Raw genomic sequence first — 15,893 nt, forward strand, 5'->3', positions numbered from 1 at the left:
CTAACCCACAGTGAGCGCTATACTGACCTCTAGTGGCGATGACAACAGAATGCATGTCTGGCCCAATAATTGGTTTTCTCCCCTACTGTGGGAGTGGCCTATTAGAACGACAACAGTAACTCTGACCAATCAAAAAGCATATCTTACTTATTGGTACTATGATTCGGCCTATGAAATGTCAATCTAGACTATCATCGAGTAATAAACCAACGTGGAAGGAAAATCCACGCCCACTGCCGTCTCGGTTTTGATTACTTTTGTAGTGATTTGAGCCGGTGTGTGTATGTCGCCATTATTTGATCAACCGTGTAGACCTCGGTTCATAGTAACCTATTGCTTTATAATTGTGATATTAAAAAAATGATTTCATTTCGATTGTTTTTTTTCTCCAACATAGGACTTTGATATTTTTGCAACAACCGCAGTACTATAGTATCTAGCTAGCTAACTGTTTTTCGCTAGTTTGGCTGACTGACTGACTGGCCATCCAGCTAGGGACAAGGTTAGCAAAAATCTAGCATAATCTGTCATTTTTGTTTTAACAGCGATTCGGCGTGTTAAGTAGTTGGTGAGATTAGTTAACTAACTGTCATCTTGCCTTTTGGTTAGCTAATATCCTCAAGGCGGCAAATCACGACATTTATAGTTACGGTAACCGGTGGTGGCTACATAGCTAGCTGACTAGCGGATATAACTAGCTACAGTAGCTTGTTAGCAAATCGTATTTCCACAAGGATTTGAAATAAGTTTGTAGTTGGAGTCTACTGATACGGAGCTGACAACATCATTCAAGTTTACAAGGTAGGTAACTATGCTAACTTCATGTTAGCCATTTTTAAAGGGGCCCTTTTTCATGTTACGCTGGAGAGGATAACTAACGTTACCTAACTAGTTTATTCTGACTGAATCAATGTCTGAAATAAGCTGTCAGATAGTCAAGCTCGTCGTATCAGGTGCGTGGACAATATCAGGTTCAGCCCTGTTGAAGCAACGTAGCTAAATTCAACTGAATTTAAGAGTGCCTCAGCCTTTGACATAAATGTAATAACCGGGGTGGCAATACTGTGTGTGTGTGTGTGTGTGTGTACACAATACATTTACTCTTCTGGCAATGATGCATGAAGCCTTTGAGTCTACAATTTGTCGGGTTTTGCAGTAGGTGTCCAAGCTTGACAAGATGTCAGAAGGAGAAGGGAAGCAGGTGTTGGACTCTGTCCAGGAGGGGAAACCAGAGTCTATGGTTGCTTCCCCCACCGTGTCCCCCCCAGTGTCCACTGTGACACAGCCCCCTGCAACAGCGGCGACAGAGGACGAGGAAGAGGAGAGCGAGGACGAGTCAGAGATTCTGGAGGAGAGCCCGTGTGGACGCTGGCAGAAACGCAGAGAGGAGGTATTCAATGAGCATGTGCTGGAGAAAGGAAAAGGGTTACTCTTTGAGTAGTTAGACTTTTGGCCCCACAAATTTTTAACTTGTTTTTTTTACACAACTACTTTGAATCAGATGGAGAATTATTAGTGTAATCCAACACTGTTCTTCATTTTAGGTGAACCAGCGCAATGTCCCTGGGATTGACAATGCCTACCTGGCCATGGACACAGAGGAGGGTGTGGAGGTGGTGTGGAATGAGGTCATGTTCTCAGAGCGGAAGAACTTCAAACTGCAGGAGGTGGGTTGGGTTCTCAACCAGGGCTCAACTGCAACAGAACCATGCTCTATGATCAGTTATCACCCATTCATCACCACCTCCGCTGACCATCTAGCTATGAGCTTCCAGATCTTCTCATGACTGCGGCTGCCCATCTGCTTCAAAAAGCATTCAAACAGACTTTGTCAAGCTACTGTTGTAGCATTTATTTATTTTTAAATTACCTGATGTTTATTTGGTTAACATACACTTTGAGATTGCATTGTTCATTACAGACAGAGTTAAAAAGTAAGAACAATTTGTAAAAAACAAAATTTAAAAAAAGAATAGTAACACAAAATAACGATGTTATATACAAGGAGTACCAGTACTGAAATGTGCAGGGGTAAGAGATAATTGAGGTAATATGTTCATGCAGGTAGGGGTAAAAGTGGCAAGGCAATCAGGATAGATGATAAAACAGCAGCAGCTGGTGTGTGTGTTGTGAGCGTATGTATAGAGTCAGTGCCCCCCTTCAGATTTATGATGAACTGTTCAGCATTCTTATGGCTTAGGGGTTGAAGCTGTTCAGGAGCCTTTTGGACCCAGACTTGGCGCTCTGGTTGTGCAGTAGCAGAAAGAACAGGCTTTTACTTGGGTGGCTGGAGTCTTAGACTATTTTTAGGGCCTTCCTCTGACACTGCCTGGTAAAGGTCCTGGATGGCAGAGAGCTCAGCCCCAGTGATGCACTGGACAGTTGGCACTACCCTCTCTAGCGCCTTATGGTTGGATGCCAAGCAGTTGCCATACCAAGCGGAGATGCAGCCAGTCAAGATGCTCTCAATGGTGCAACTGTAGAACTTTGAGGATTTGAGGACCCATGCCAAATCTTGTCAGCCTCCTGAGGGGGGATGAGGCATTGTCATGCCCTCTTCATGACTGTGTTGGTGTGTTTGGACCATAACAGGTCCTAAATGAAGTTGACACAGAGGAACTTGAAGCTCTCGACCCGCTCCATTACAGCCCTGTCGATGTGAAAGGGGGTGTGCTCGGCCCTCCATTTCCCGTAATTTACGATCAGCTCCTTTGTCTTGCTGGCGTTGAGGGAGAGCTTGTTGTCCTGGTACTGTAGGCTGTCTCGTTGTATGTGATCAAGCCTACCACCATTGTGTCGTTGGAAAACTTAATGTTGGAGTCGTGAGCCATGTAGTAATGGGTGAGCAGGGAGTACAGGAGGGGACTAAGCATGCACCCATGCGGGGCCCTGTATTGATGCTTTGCCTTTTTGATGGTTCGTCAGAGTGTAGCGGGATTTCTTCTAAGCGTCTGGATTAGTGTCCCGCTCCTTGAAAGTGGCAGCTCTAGCCTTTAGCGCAGTGTGGATGTTGCCTGTAATCATTGGTGTTGAGCTTGTCACTGCTTTTCCTGCTTGAGTTTTTGCTTGTAAGCCGGAATCAGGAGGATAGAGTTATGGTAAGATTTGCCTAAGCTCCTTAGTGCTCAGACACACCAATGGCGTTTGCTGGCCCAGAGTACTTAGCACCTCCTGAACAGAGTGCAGGCTGTAATTTGTGAACCGACGGAGCACCTATTTTTGCATGTAGATTCACTTGAAAATGTCTGCAGTCAGATGTCAACAGCATATGGTCGCTAAAGATCCACATTTGGTGCGACATGAGCGAGCCTTAGGCAAAGTGTTCCAACCTGTTGCTGCCAAACATATAGCAAAGTACTCTTTACAAAGTGTTATGAAAACCGTTCAGAGGTTGTTGCATAATCCTCAGGCACAATCCTCTCGCACATTGTTTTTAAACCTTTGTCTGTGGGCTGGGTCATGTTCATAAGGGCGCATAAACGTTAAAAAAATGTTTTGAACGCAAAACAAAATTGAGCATTTCTTATTAGACAAGTCCAGATGGTGGTCCGTCTTCTGTTTGGTGCTGAATAAACAAGACCCTGTCCTTGGCTGTGTTCCTCTCTGACTGTCTAGGCACTGAGCATTCTCTGATTGTCAGTGTGCTCTCAGGCAGTGTAGTCTGCCTTCTGTTCTGCATGTCAACATGCTGTGTTGGTGTGTGTTGAATACAGGCTGAGCATTGAGTAGAATGAGCTCCCTTTAGTTTGATTACTTTTTGTTGATCATTTTTAATAGTTCCCAGAATTCTCCCGATATTGCGTTTCTGAGTTTAGGTGGCAGGTAGCCTAGTGGTTAGCGCAGTGGTCGAATACCCGAGGCGACAAGCTAAATCTGTCGATGTGCCCTTGAGCAAGGCACTTATCCCTAATTTGCTCCGTAGTACATACTATGTACTACTACATACTATGTACTACGACACCTATTTGGTGTATGTGACAACTTAAAAAATATAAATATGTTTTTTGACTCTGTGGGGAAAGTATGACTTGCAGAGATCCTGAACTAACCTTTGCTTTACCTCTTGCTTGGCAAGGGCAAGACCAGATCATATTCTGAGTTGCAATACCCTCCAATGTAATATGTGCAAGAACATTCTTGGCATTTCTTACAAGTCAGGATTGTTATCAGACATATAAGCCCTAGTTATTAAAAATATCCTGTGGCCACATCACCCACAATCAAACAAATGTAGACCGGGTTAGACTTTAAAAAAATAAAAATGACATCCCCATGGAGAAAAAGAGCAGGAACAGACATTAACCCAGGTTAAGGGGTTTTGTTTTTGTTATATAGACTTTGTCTTAATCGGCCTTAACTTAGTGGATGATGAGAAAATGTACATTTGGACTGAACGGTTGAGCTCATTGACATCAATCATGTTTATTAGTTGAAGATTGAGGTATGTTTGATTGCAAATATGTTTATTTTCCCTTTTTATCACTGTCCAGGAGAAAGTCAAAGCGGTGTTTGACAACTTGATCCAGTTGGAGCATCTGAACATTGTCAAGTTTCACAAATACTGGGCTGATGTGAAGGAAAATAGGGCCAGGGTAAGAGATTTCAAATGCAGTAAAGTAACAACCTTTTTTAATAGTAAGAAATATAAATGGAATGTATTACACAGGAAATGAACAACTTTTTTCCACTTGCAGGTCATTTTCATCACAGAATACATGTCTTCAGGAAGCCTGAAGCAGTTTCTGAAAAAGACCAAGAAAAACCACAAGACAATGAATGAGAAGGTACGGGGTGGATTAGTCTGTTTGGATCTTAAAAGGGCTGTTATTGCTACATCATTAAAAAAAAAACTTAAATGAATGATACAGTGCATTCGGGAAGTATTCAGACCCTTTCACTCTTTCCACATTTCATCACGTTACAGCCTTATTCTAAAATGGATTAATCTTTTTAACCCTCATCTACACACACATAATGACAAAGTAAAAACAGGTTTAGAAATGTCTGCTAATATTTATTTGAAAAAAATCGAAAACATTTACATACAGTAAAAGTCAAAAGTTTGGACACCTACTCATTCCAGGGTTTCTCTTTATTTTTACTATTTTCTACATTGTATAATAATAGTGAAGACAAACTATGTACACATATGGAATCATGTAGTAACCAAAAGTGTTAAACAAATCAATATTTTTCATTCTTCAAAGTAGCCAGCTTTGCACACTCTTGGAATTCTCTCAACCAGCTACATTAGGTAGTCACCTGGAATGCATTTCAATTAGCAGGTGTGGCTTGTTAAAAGTGAATTTGTGGAATGTCTTTCCTTAATGCGTTTGAGCCAATCAGTTGTGTTGTGACAAGGTAGAGGTGGTATACAGAAGCTAGCCCTATTTGGTAAAATACCAAGTCCATATTATGGCAAGAACAGCTCAAACAAGTGAAGACAAATGACAGTCCATTACTTTAAGATATGAAGGTCAGTCCAGAACGTTTTAAGAACTTTGAAAGCATCTTTAAGTGTAGTCGCAAAAACCACCAAGCTCTATGATTAAATTGACTGCTACTCAGACCCTTTACTCAGTACATTGTTGAAGCACCTTTGCCAGCGATTAGCCTCAAGTCTTCTTGGGTATAAAGCTATAAGCTTGGCACACCTGTATTTGGGGAGTTTATCCCATTCTTCTCCCCCAATTGCTTAGTTTGGCCAGGTGGCCAGCTCTAAGAAGAGTCTTTGTGGTTCCAAACTTTTTCCATTTAACACTGATGGAGGCCACTGTGTTCTTGGACCTTCAATGCTGCAGAACTGTTTTGGTACCCTTCCCCAGATCTGTGCCTCGACACAATCCTGTCTCAGAGCTCTATGGGCAATTCCTTCGACCTCATGGCTTGGTTTTTGCTGACTTTTCATACAATATTTCTAAAAACCTGTTTTTCCTTTTTCATTAAGGGGTATTGTGTATAGATGGAGGCTTTTTTATTTAATACATTTTTAGAACAAGGCTATAACATAACAAAATATGGAAAAAGTCAAGTGGTGTGAATATTTTCAGAATGCACAGTATATTACCCATTTGATTCTTTAAGAATATAACTTATTTCAAGAATATAATATAAATTCCTCATAGGCTTAGTATAACTGTCGTACCCCATCAGAACCCAGAATATATAAGGTAACATTAAGTGGCTGCTGCCAACATACGGACTCAAATCTAGGCACTTTAATAATAATAAAATGTGGATATAATAAATGTATCACTAGTCACTTTAAACAATGCCACTTTAGATACTATTTACATACCCTACATTACTCATCTCATATGTATATACTGTACTCTCTACCATCTACTGCATCTTGCCTATGCCGTTCAGCCATCACTCATCCATATATTTATATGTACATATTCTTATTCATTCCTTTACACTTGTGTGTATAAGGTAGCTGTTGTGAAATTGTTAGATTACTTGTTAGATATTACTGCATGGTCGGAACTAGAAGCACAAGCATTTCACTACACTCGCATTAACATCTGCTAACCATGTGTATGTGACAAATAACATTTGATTTGTTTTTACAATATTGTTTGTAAGAAATGTAATTGTAAACACTGTATAGCCTCTAGACATGGTGTAAAATGTTGATGTCATGGATGGGCAGTCCTTGCATCCATAGTTTTGTATATGACTGAGTGGTTCCATTTCTCCAGCTCCACCCAAATCAAAGTTTATTGGTCGCGTACACAGATTTTTTTCTCAGCTGTTTACCGAAAAAGTGGCTGGGTGGCCGCTTTGCTATTGTTTGAGCCGTGCCCTTTTAAAGAACTGATTTTAAATTGAAATTAACAAACAAAAATGAAACCAGGAAACAAGACTGACACAGAAAAAGCTGTATGCAGAATGTATGTCACCTGTATGCTCTTCCTGGTTTCCTAGTAGCTCAGTAAAAATCCCCCTCTTGGCTGCAGGCGGGGCAGTGTCCCATTTTATTTAATCTTGTGACAGCCCTATTTTTAACCGAACCTACAAAGCCCACTGTTAAATGTAGAACTTTCCCGCTGTTGCAATTTATACATTTTTTGCAATTAATTGCAGCCTATTCTGGTCATTTGACAGAAGTAACACTTCAAGAACCACATGGTAATCACATTTCAATTAGGTTTGAATGTCATCTCTGTGCTGTCTGTCTGTTGTCTATCAGGCCTGGAAGCGCTGGTGTACACAGATACTGTCTGCTCTCAGGTCAGTCTCTCTCTCTCACACACAGCATTACATATATCCATATTGGACAGAGCCAGATCTGTTTTTTTCAAAACTCTAAATTCTAACCATTTCACACTTCTCTTGAAGCTTCCTGTAACCTTTCTCTCCTCTCCCCAGCTACCTGCATTCCTGTGACCCTCCCATCATCCACGGCAACCTGACCTGTGACACCATCTTCATCCAGCATAATGGTCTCATTAAGATTGGCTCAGGTGGGTCTCAGATCCGTCAATCACGCTAAATGTCAACCTTTTCAGAGGTGTTGGTCTGAAGAGTATTTTTAGTCTCTTTAAAACCGGGGCCATGTTCAGTAGGGAGGAAACATTTTGAAATGGAGTAGCTGAACACCGATTTCGTTATCCATTGCAGAAATGTTTTGCTACGGTGCGCCCTACTGAACATACCCCAGGTGGCCCTTGCAACCTAACGTTCCCCATTCTCTTCGGACTAATTTGTGACTCGTCTGTTAGTGGCCCCAGACACCATCAACAACCACGTCAAGACCTGTCGGGAGGAGCAGAAGAGCCTGCATTTCTTTGCTCCTGAGTATGGAGGTAGATAACCTTTAACCTTAGACAAATGGTCCCTTTTGAGAAACCATGTAGTGGAGCTGTTTTTCTACTGACATTGATTGACGTCTTTTTCTAGCTGTTGCAGACGTCACCACTGCAGTGGACATTTATTCCTTTGGAATGTGTGCCTTAGAGGTGAGTGAAGAGTGGTTTTGTTATTCTCACACTCGTATGATGGACAACTGAAAGAGATGAAATGCAAATCAACTTAATCATGAAGTCGATGACTAGCCTTGCTCCATGGAAACTGGAAGTTTTGTAGTCCAACAGTTTTGTCATGTACTTCTTGTCCTGTTTCACATCTTCTATTCCCCACACCTCCTCGTCTCTTCAGATGGCTGTACTGGAGATCCAGAGCAACGGCGAGTCGTCGTATGTGTCCCAAGAAGCCATCAACAGTGCCATTCAGTTCCTGGAGGATCCACTGCAGAGGGTGAGTCGGGGACCCTGGCCTAGCACCTAACACCCGCTGCTTGTTGCTGTTTGTCCTGAAGGGTATTACCCAGTCCAGCCATAACATAACTATAGTCTGCATAGACAGGTTGCCTGACAACGTCACGAAAATGATGCGCTCGCATCGCAGGGGTAAAAGGCTGTGTTATGATTCTGAACAGACAGATGGCTAGCAACAATGACAAGTAGCAGCCATGTAGGGAATCGTAGGTTGCTCATTTCAGCTCGTATCTTGTTCTTTACACCATGTCTTGCTTTTGAAGTGTTTTGACTGTCTGCTTATATGGCAAACATTCACTAGCTACCTAACCAACAAGGTATTTGAGAGACAAGTGCTTATTGTGGGACTGTATTTTTTAAATAAACATTTGGAGACTAAATAGAGTTGACTTGTTGTCCGTAATCCTTCAAATTTAAGCCATCCCGTCTGTTTTTCCCCAAAGTTGCGCATGCATTGGTTTTGTTGCTAAACAACCCACTATAGCCCATAGTGTTCTTAAAGGGATAGTTCACTCCAAAATCAACATGTCACCAGACCATTTTTGAGCTCTGAAAACATTTGAGAAACTTTGATTTTATTATTTACATTTCTCTTTATTGCCTGTATGTGTGTGTTTACCTGTGGCAGGACTTCATCCAGACATGTCATTTCTCTTTAATACCGGTGTTGTCTAGGACTGAACCTTGTCTTGTTAGTACTGGTGTTGTCCAGGACTGAACCTCGTCTTGTTAGTGCCGGTGTTGTCTAGGACTGAACCTCGTCTTGTTAGTGCCGGTGTTGTCTAGGACTGAACCTCGTCTTGTTAGTGCCGGTGTTGTCTAGGACTGAACCTCGTCTTGTTAGTATCGGTGTTGTCCAGGACTGAACCTCGTCTTGTTAGTGCCGGTGTTGTCCAGGACTGAACCTTGTCTTGTTAATGCCGGTGTTGTCCAGGACTGAACCTCGTCTTCTTAGCACCGGTGTTTTCTTGTGGTAGGAGTTCATCCAGAAGTGTCTGGAACAGGACCCCAGCAAGCGGCCCACGGCCAAAGAGCTGCTGTTCCACCAGGCCCTGTTCGAGGTGCCTTTACTGAAGCTGCTGGCAGCGCACTGCATCGTCAGCCACCAGCGTGAGTAACAAGACACACGCACACAGACACTGAAACACACTGCGACACACACAAATTGACACTGACACATACAAACTGTCATTGGACTATCACTATCTTGTCATGTAGACATGATTCCAGAAAATGCTCTTGAGGACATGACGAAGAACATGGACCTCAACCTGGTGATCGTGGAGGTCAAGGACGGAGTTCAGATGAAGTGAGTCTTAGATCCAACTATCTCTTGGAATCCCAAAAAGATTGAAATGACTCTGTTAAAATCTGAAATTAATTTCAGATTTTTAGCCATCTCCACTAGCACATAACTGAGAAGGGAAGGAACTTATGGTCCCCAACTGCTGTTTAGTCTCCTATTGAGACACGCTTGATGTTGTTGTGCCTTGGACAGTGTTCTCCTGGTTAGTCCGCTGTTCACAATCTGTTGATGTCCACAGGCTTTCCCAGTTCCCTGCTCTTGAGCTGGACAAGTTCCTGGAAGATGTGAGGTAGGGGAATGTGTGTGTGTTTTTGTAGAGGGGTGTGTGTTTTTGTAGGTGTGTGTGTGTGTGTGTGTGTGTGTGTGTGTGTGTGTGTGTGTGTGAGGCTTCTAACTCACCCCCCCTCTCTCTCTGGTGTATCAGGAATGGGATCTACCCGCTGACAGCTTTTGGTGTACCCGGCCCCAAGCAGCCTGAGCAGGAAGCAGTGAAGTCCCCCATCGTGCCCCCATCAGTCAAAAGCCCCACCCCTGAGCCTGCAGAGATGGAGACCAGGAAGGTAAGTCCAAAAGGAGGAGGGGGAAGTACAGAGCTGGAGAACAGGAAGGTACGTCCTAAAGGAGGAGGGGGAAGTACAGAGCTGGAGAACAGGAAGGTAAGTCCTAAAGGAGGAGGGGGAAGTACAGAGCTGGAGAACAGGAAGGTAAGTCCTAAAGGAGGAGGGGGAAGTACAGACCTGGAGACCAGGAAGGTAAGTCCTAAAGGAGGAGGGGGAAGTACAGAGATGGAGACCAGGAAGGTAAGTCCTAAAGGAGGAGGGGGAAGTACAGAGATGGAGATCAGGAAGGTAAGTCCGAAAGGAGGAGGGGGAGGTACAGAGCTGGATTGAAAGGCACACTGGACAAGGAAAAGGGGATTGATTAGGGAATTGAGTAGTTCATGTATTGTTGAGACCAACATTGCAGTCAATACAGGCTGAACTCCATAGGCATAATATAGAAAATCAACAAGTGTAGGTAGTAGATACAAGAGACTAAATGTAGTACATATAAATGAAATAGATCAGTGTGTGTTTTTTAAAAGGGAGAGATATATTTTTGTCCAAATATGTGTTATCTACTGGTTTGAATTGGCTTTGGACTACAAAAATCTTTCTGCCCAGGTCCTACAGATGCAGTGCAACATCGAGCCTGTTGATGAGGGTGCCAAACATCACGTAAGTTTCTCATGACTATTCATCAATGCTGATCTAGGATCAGGTCCCATCCGTCCATGTAATCTTATTCATTATGATTTAAAAGCCCTCCAACTCTGGACCGCTTTGTGAATACAGCCCGGGGTAAAGCCTGTCCTGTTCAGATTTCAAACCTTAAAAAAAAAAAAGATAATCTATATCTCTATTTTACGTCTTTTTCCAGCTTACGCTGTTGCTGAAACTTGAGGACAAGTTGAACAGGCACTTAAGTTGTGATTTGTTACCAAGTAAGTATCCACACGTCTTTAGGGTTGATTTGGGGGTGTACAGAGCATGCTGTATTTATAAATACTTAGGCATTTGGATTGACATGGATTTAAAAAAAACATATACATGAGCTGCTTAAGAAGCTGAGATTTAAAGTTGCCTTTTCCAAAACAAATTGTGTATTTCTCTAAGCAGTAGGAAGCAGATTATTCAATCAACCTTTTTGTCTGTTGTTGATTATGGTGATATTATTTATCAAAGTGCAGCTGCTACTACTCTTAAACCTTTGGATGCCATCTATCACAGTGCCCTTCGTTTTGTTAGACGACAGTTTTGATACCCATCACTGTATCCTGTATCAAAAAGTTGGCTGGACTTCGCTAAAGATATGTAGATCTCCTTTTTGTTTACAAGGCCGTACTTCAGAAACTTCTGTCTTATCTAACTTTGCTGCTAAAGTATAGACATCTGAGTTGCCTAACACGTTCACAGGGTTGGTAAACTCTTGAGGTTCCTAGGGTCTCCACCAAACTAGGTTCAATGGGGAGAACAAGCATTTGATACACTGCTGATTTTGCAGGTTTTCCCTACTTACAAAGCATATAGAGGTCTGTAATTGTTATCATAGGTACACTTCAACTGTGAGAGACGCAATCTAAAACAAAAATCCAGAAAATCACATTGTATGATTTTTAAGTAATTAATTTGCATTTTATTGCATGACATAAGTATTTGATCACCTACCAACTAGTAAGAATTCTGTCTCTCACAGACCTGTTAGTTTTTCTTTAAGAAACCCTCCTGTTCTCCATTCATTACCTGTATTAACTGCACCTGTTTGAACTCGTTACCTGTATAAAAGACACCTGTCCACACACTCAATCAAACAGACTCCAACCTCTCCATAATGGCCAAGACCAGAGAGCTGTGTAAGGACATCAGGGATAAAATTGTAGACCTGCACAAGGCTGGGATGGGCTACAGGACAATAGGCAAGCAGCTTGGTGAGAAGGCAACAATTGTTGGCGCAAATATTCGAAAATGGAAGAAGTTCAAGATGACGGTCAATCACCCTCGGTCTGGGGCTCCATGCAAGATCTCACCTCGTGGGGCATCAATGATCATGAGGAAGGTGAAGGATCAGCCCAGAACTACACGGCAGGACCTGGTCAATGACCTGAAGAGAGCTGGGACCACAGTCTCAAAGAAAACCATTAGTAACACACTACGCCGTCATGAATTAATATCCTGCAGTGCACGCAAGGTCACCCTGCTCAAGCCAGCGCATGTCCAGGCCCGTCTGAAGTTTGCCAATGACCATCTGGATGATCCAGAGGAGGAATGGGAGGTCATGTGGTCTGATGAGACAAAAATAGAGCTTTTTGGTCTAAACTCCACTTGCTGTGTTTGGAGGAAGAAGAAGGATGAGTACAACCCCAAGAACACCACCCCAACCGTGAAGCATGGAGGTTGAAACATCATTCTTTGGGGATGCTTTTCTGCAACGGGGACAGGACGACTGCACCGTATTGAGGGGAGGATAGATGGGGCCCTGTATCGCGAGATCTTGGCAAACAACCTCCTTCCCTCAGTAAGAACATTGAAGATGGGTCGTGGCTGGGTCTTCCAACATGACAACGACCTGAAACACACAGCCAGGGCAACTAAGGAGTGGCTCCGTAAGAAGCATCTAAAGGTCCTGGAGTGCCCTAGCCAGTCTCCCGACCTGAACCCAATAGAAAATCTTTGGAGCGAGCTGAAAGTCCGTATTGCCCAGCGACAGCCCCGAAACCTGAAGGATCTTGAGAAGGTCTGTATGGAGGGGTGGGCCAAAATCCCTGCTGCAGGGTGTGCAAACCTGGTCAAGAACTACAGGAAACGTATGATCTCTGTAATTGCAAACAAATGTTTCTGTACCAAATATTAAGTTCTGCTTTTCTGATGTATCAAATACTTATGTCATGCAATAAAATGCAAATTAATTATTTAAAAATCATACAATGTGATTTTCTGGATTTTTGTTTTAGATTCCGTCTCTCACAGTTGAAGTGTACCTATGATAAAAATGACAGACCTGGGTTTGTAAGTAGGAAAACCTGCAAAATCGTCAGTGTATCAAGTACTTGTTCTCCCCACTCTATCTGCTTTTAGTTTTAATGCGCCTTATTGCTGGAACAAAATTTGAAATAGAGTTCATCTTGATGTTCTGGGGCCGTCTGGGCAATTTAAAGTATTGATTGGGGATTTATTTGTGGATAAATATAGCTGTTTTTCAGGGTGATTTGTGATGTTATATTTGTGCATACCATGATTGTGTGTATTTTATTATACAGGGTGCATTTTGAAAAGAGACCTAGGTCTCTGTCTTCCCTGTCAAAATAAAGGTTAAATACAAAAGAAATGGACACATCAAGAGTGTTGTACTTTACCTTTTAAATGTATTTTCAGATTTTTATTGAACAGGTAGAAAGAGTGACTGTGGTGAGAGATGGATTTTTTTTGAGGGCAGAAGGCCAGATTCAAACCTTTACCGACACTGTAGATATGTGTGCCGGAGGGTGTAACATTATCACTAGACCAGCCAGGTCACAGGGTTTTTGACCTGTGTGTTTTGTGTACAGATGAGAATGTGCAGGAGCTGGCTGTGGAGCTCGTTCAGCTGGGATTCATCAGCGAGGTAAGACAAAGGGGTCACAATCCTTGTGACCCCACAGCATGCCTGCAGCCCCAGGCTCAAAACACTCCAGCAGGATACAGAGGGCTGAGGATGAGGCATTCTGACACTTTGCCTTTCAAATGGGGTCCTGAATTCTCTTTTCTCGTCTCCAGGGCGACCAGCCACGACTCGCTTCGGTTCTGGAAGAGGCCTTCTCTAAGTTCTACAGCCGGAACGGATTCTTGAATCCGGTCACCGTATCCTCATAGCAGAGGAGCCTCAACCCCCCCCTCCCCCTGTCCTCATCCTCTCCTCATCCTCTCACACAGGACTTTGTTGTTGCTCACAAAAAAATGTGGGAAAGCTTTGCAGGGACACAGGGGAAAGCCTTGGCCTGTCCCTGTCCCACCCCTCACTAGGTGTTTTAGTATTTTTTTGTACTTATGCTTCTAGTATATTTTGTGTAGCCATTTGCTTGTTTTAAAAGAAAAAACGACTCGTCACTTTAGTCAGTATTATGAGCTATATTTTGAACATTTTTAAGGAGTTTTTACACACAACTATCAGAATTTTCGGTCTGTGAGTGAAAATATCTTCGGTCTCGCGTTCCGATGTACTTATGCATGGTGCTGTGTGTGGGCGGAGTCTGGTTGTGATTGGTCCTCTTCTCTACTTTCTCCCAGCAAACGAGGCATCTTCCTTTGATGTGAGTGTGATGCGCCCCCCCCCCCCAACTTCCTTTTGTATTATCAGAATGAGATGTAGCTGTAGTTATGACGACACCTTTACCTGAGCTCAGGCGGGGAGTGGGAGAGCTGATTGCAGTCCAAATGTTGGGATTATTAATAAGTTATTTATCAATATGGTCTATCATGAACTTTCAGCACGGAGCCGGTTGGTTCTTTTCGTAAATATTTAGTTCATTAGGATCCCCAGTAGTTGTTTCCCATGCAGCAGCTACTCTTCCTGGGGTCCACATACAAACGTTTCAATTTGAATTATTCTATGAGAAGGAACTTTGTCACTCGACTGTTTCTTACTCTTTAAAGTTTTATTTTGCAAATGTTAAAGTGGTCATGCGTTTTTGCAAATGTATGTTTTGGTGCCATTTCTCAGACACAGTGAAACAGTATTCACGTAAGGACCTCTGGTTTACACTTTAAGACTATTGGTTTACCTCAATAGTCACATTCCTTAACAAATAAATTGACTCATAACGTGTAGTGAATACATGCATGCACTCTTTATACCTTAAACTAAACTGGCTGCAAGTTAACAATTATCACTCCCTAATTAACACTACATTCCTATTCAATCAACCATTGTGAAGGGAAGATCTTTTTTCTTTACAGAAACTAAAGTGAGGAATGTGGTGTGGGCGAAGGCCTGTATGTTAAACTGAGAATAAGGTATTGTCATAACAGACATACAGTATCAGTGGGAGTTACAGGACTGTATCGCTGATCCTCTGAAAGCACACGTTCTGCTTGAAATCAGATGCAGCACAGAATATACTAAGAAGTCACAAACACCCACTTTCCTAGTATCTGTCGAGTCCACTTGCTGCTAGTTTGCACTAATGTACTGTTTTGGTTGTTTTAACTCGTCTTTTCAAATACAATAACTACCACTGCTTAGGTATGGTTTTAACCAGCAACGTAACGATTTGGATGTGTTAGGGGAGGGAGGGGTGTGGGTTTGGTAAGCGGGATACATGGGTTGGTATTTTTCTTCTATAGTGTATGTCATGCTGGACATAATGCTGTGTCTCGGGTAGGCAACCCTGGTCCTAGAGGGCCAGGTGTGTTGAATATTTGCAATCACTGAACTGATCAATTAGCTCTGTTGGTCAGGTGTGGTGCCGAGTTGGAACAAAATGTCAATGCACTCCAGGAACAGGGATGCCTCTGCTGTATCTGGCTCTGCAACACCTTTCTCCTTTTTTAAAATTTCACTTCCTGAAATAAACACGACACCTAGCACTTCAATGACTTGTTTGACTCCCTTCTGGTTTCTGTTGATTGTCTGTTTTGTATTTTATGTAATAGTGTTTTCCTTTTGAATGTTTGTCTGCTGAAGAATAGATAAACGGATGTCTTGCACAGGGTTAGGGACAGTTCAGTCAGTAAACTGAAATTCAAATTTCACATTTTTTCATAGAATTTGGTATTGGAATTTCAGTTTAC

At 42.5% G+C, this 15,893-nt stretch overlaps 1 protein-coding gene across 2 annotated transcripts; it reads left to right on the forward strand.

Annotated features, from left to right (window-relative positions):
* The first annotated feature begins 247 nt into the window (after positions 1–247).
* nrbp1 (nuclear receptor binding protein 1) lies at positions 248–15,695 on the forward strand. Of its 2 annotated transcripts, none has more exons than XM_024419702.2 (18): positions 248–801; positions 1,157–1,390; positions 1,545–1,667; positions 4,491–4,592; positions 4,695–4,784; positions 7,196–7,236; positions 7,375–7,469; positions 7,728–7,811; positions 7,906–7,964; positions 8,164–8,262; positions 9,260–9,392; positions 9,501–9,591; positions 9,827–9,877; positions 10,013–10,148; positions 10,752–10,805; positions 11,008–11,071; positions 13,673–13,728; positions 13,881–15,695. In XM_024419702.2, the coding sequence occupies exons 2-18, from the start codon at positions 1,178–1,180 to the stop codon at positions 13,974–13,976; spliced, it is 1,587 nt and encodes a 528-aa protein (XP_024275470.1). In that variant the 5' UTR covers positions 248–801; positions 1,157–1,177; the 3' UTR covers positions 13,977–15,695. The 2 variants fall into 2 exon arrangements, with proteins under 2 accessions (XP_024275470.1, XP_024275471.1); XM_024419703.2 differs by having other exon boundaries at positions 1,160–1,390.
* The last annotated feature ends 198 nt before the right edge of the window (positions 15,696–15,893 follow it).

This window comes from Oncorhynchus tshawytscha, linkage group LG05 (assembly GCF_018296145.1).
Source record: "Oncorhynchus tshawytscha isolate Ot180627B linkage group LG05, Otsh_v2.0, whole genome shotgun sequence".
NCBI classification, from domain to species: domain Eukaryota; kingdom Metazoa; phylum Chordata; class Actinopteri; order Salmoniformes; family Salmonidae; genus Oncorhynchus; species Oncorhynchus tshawytscha.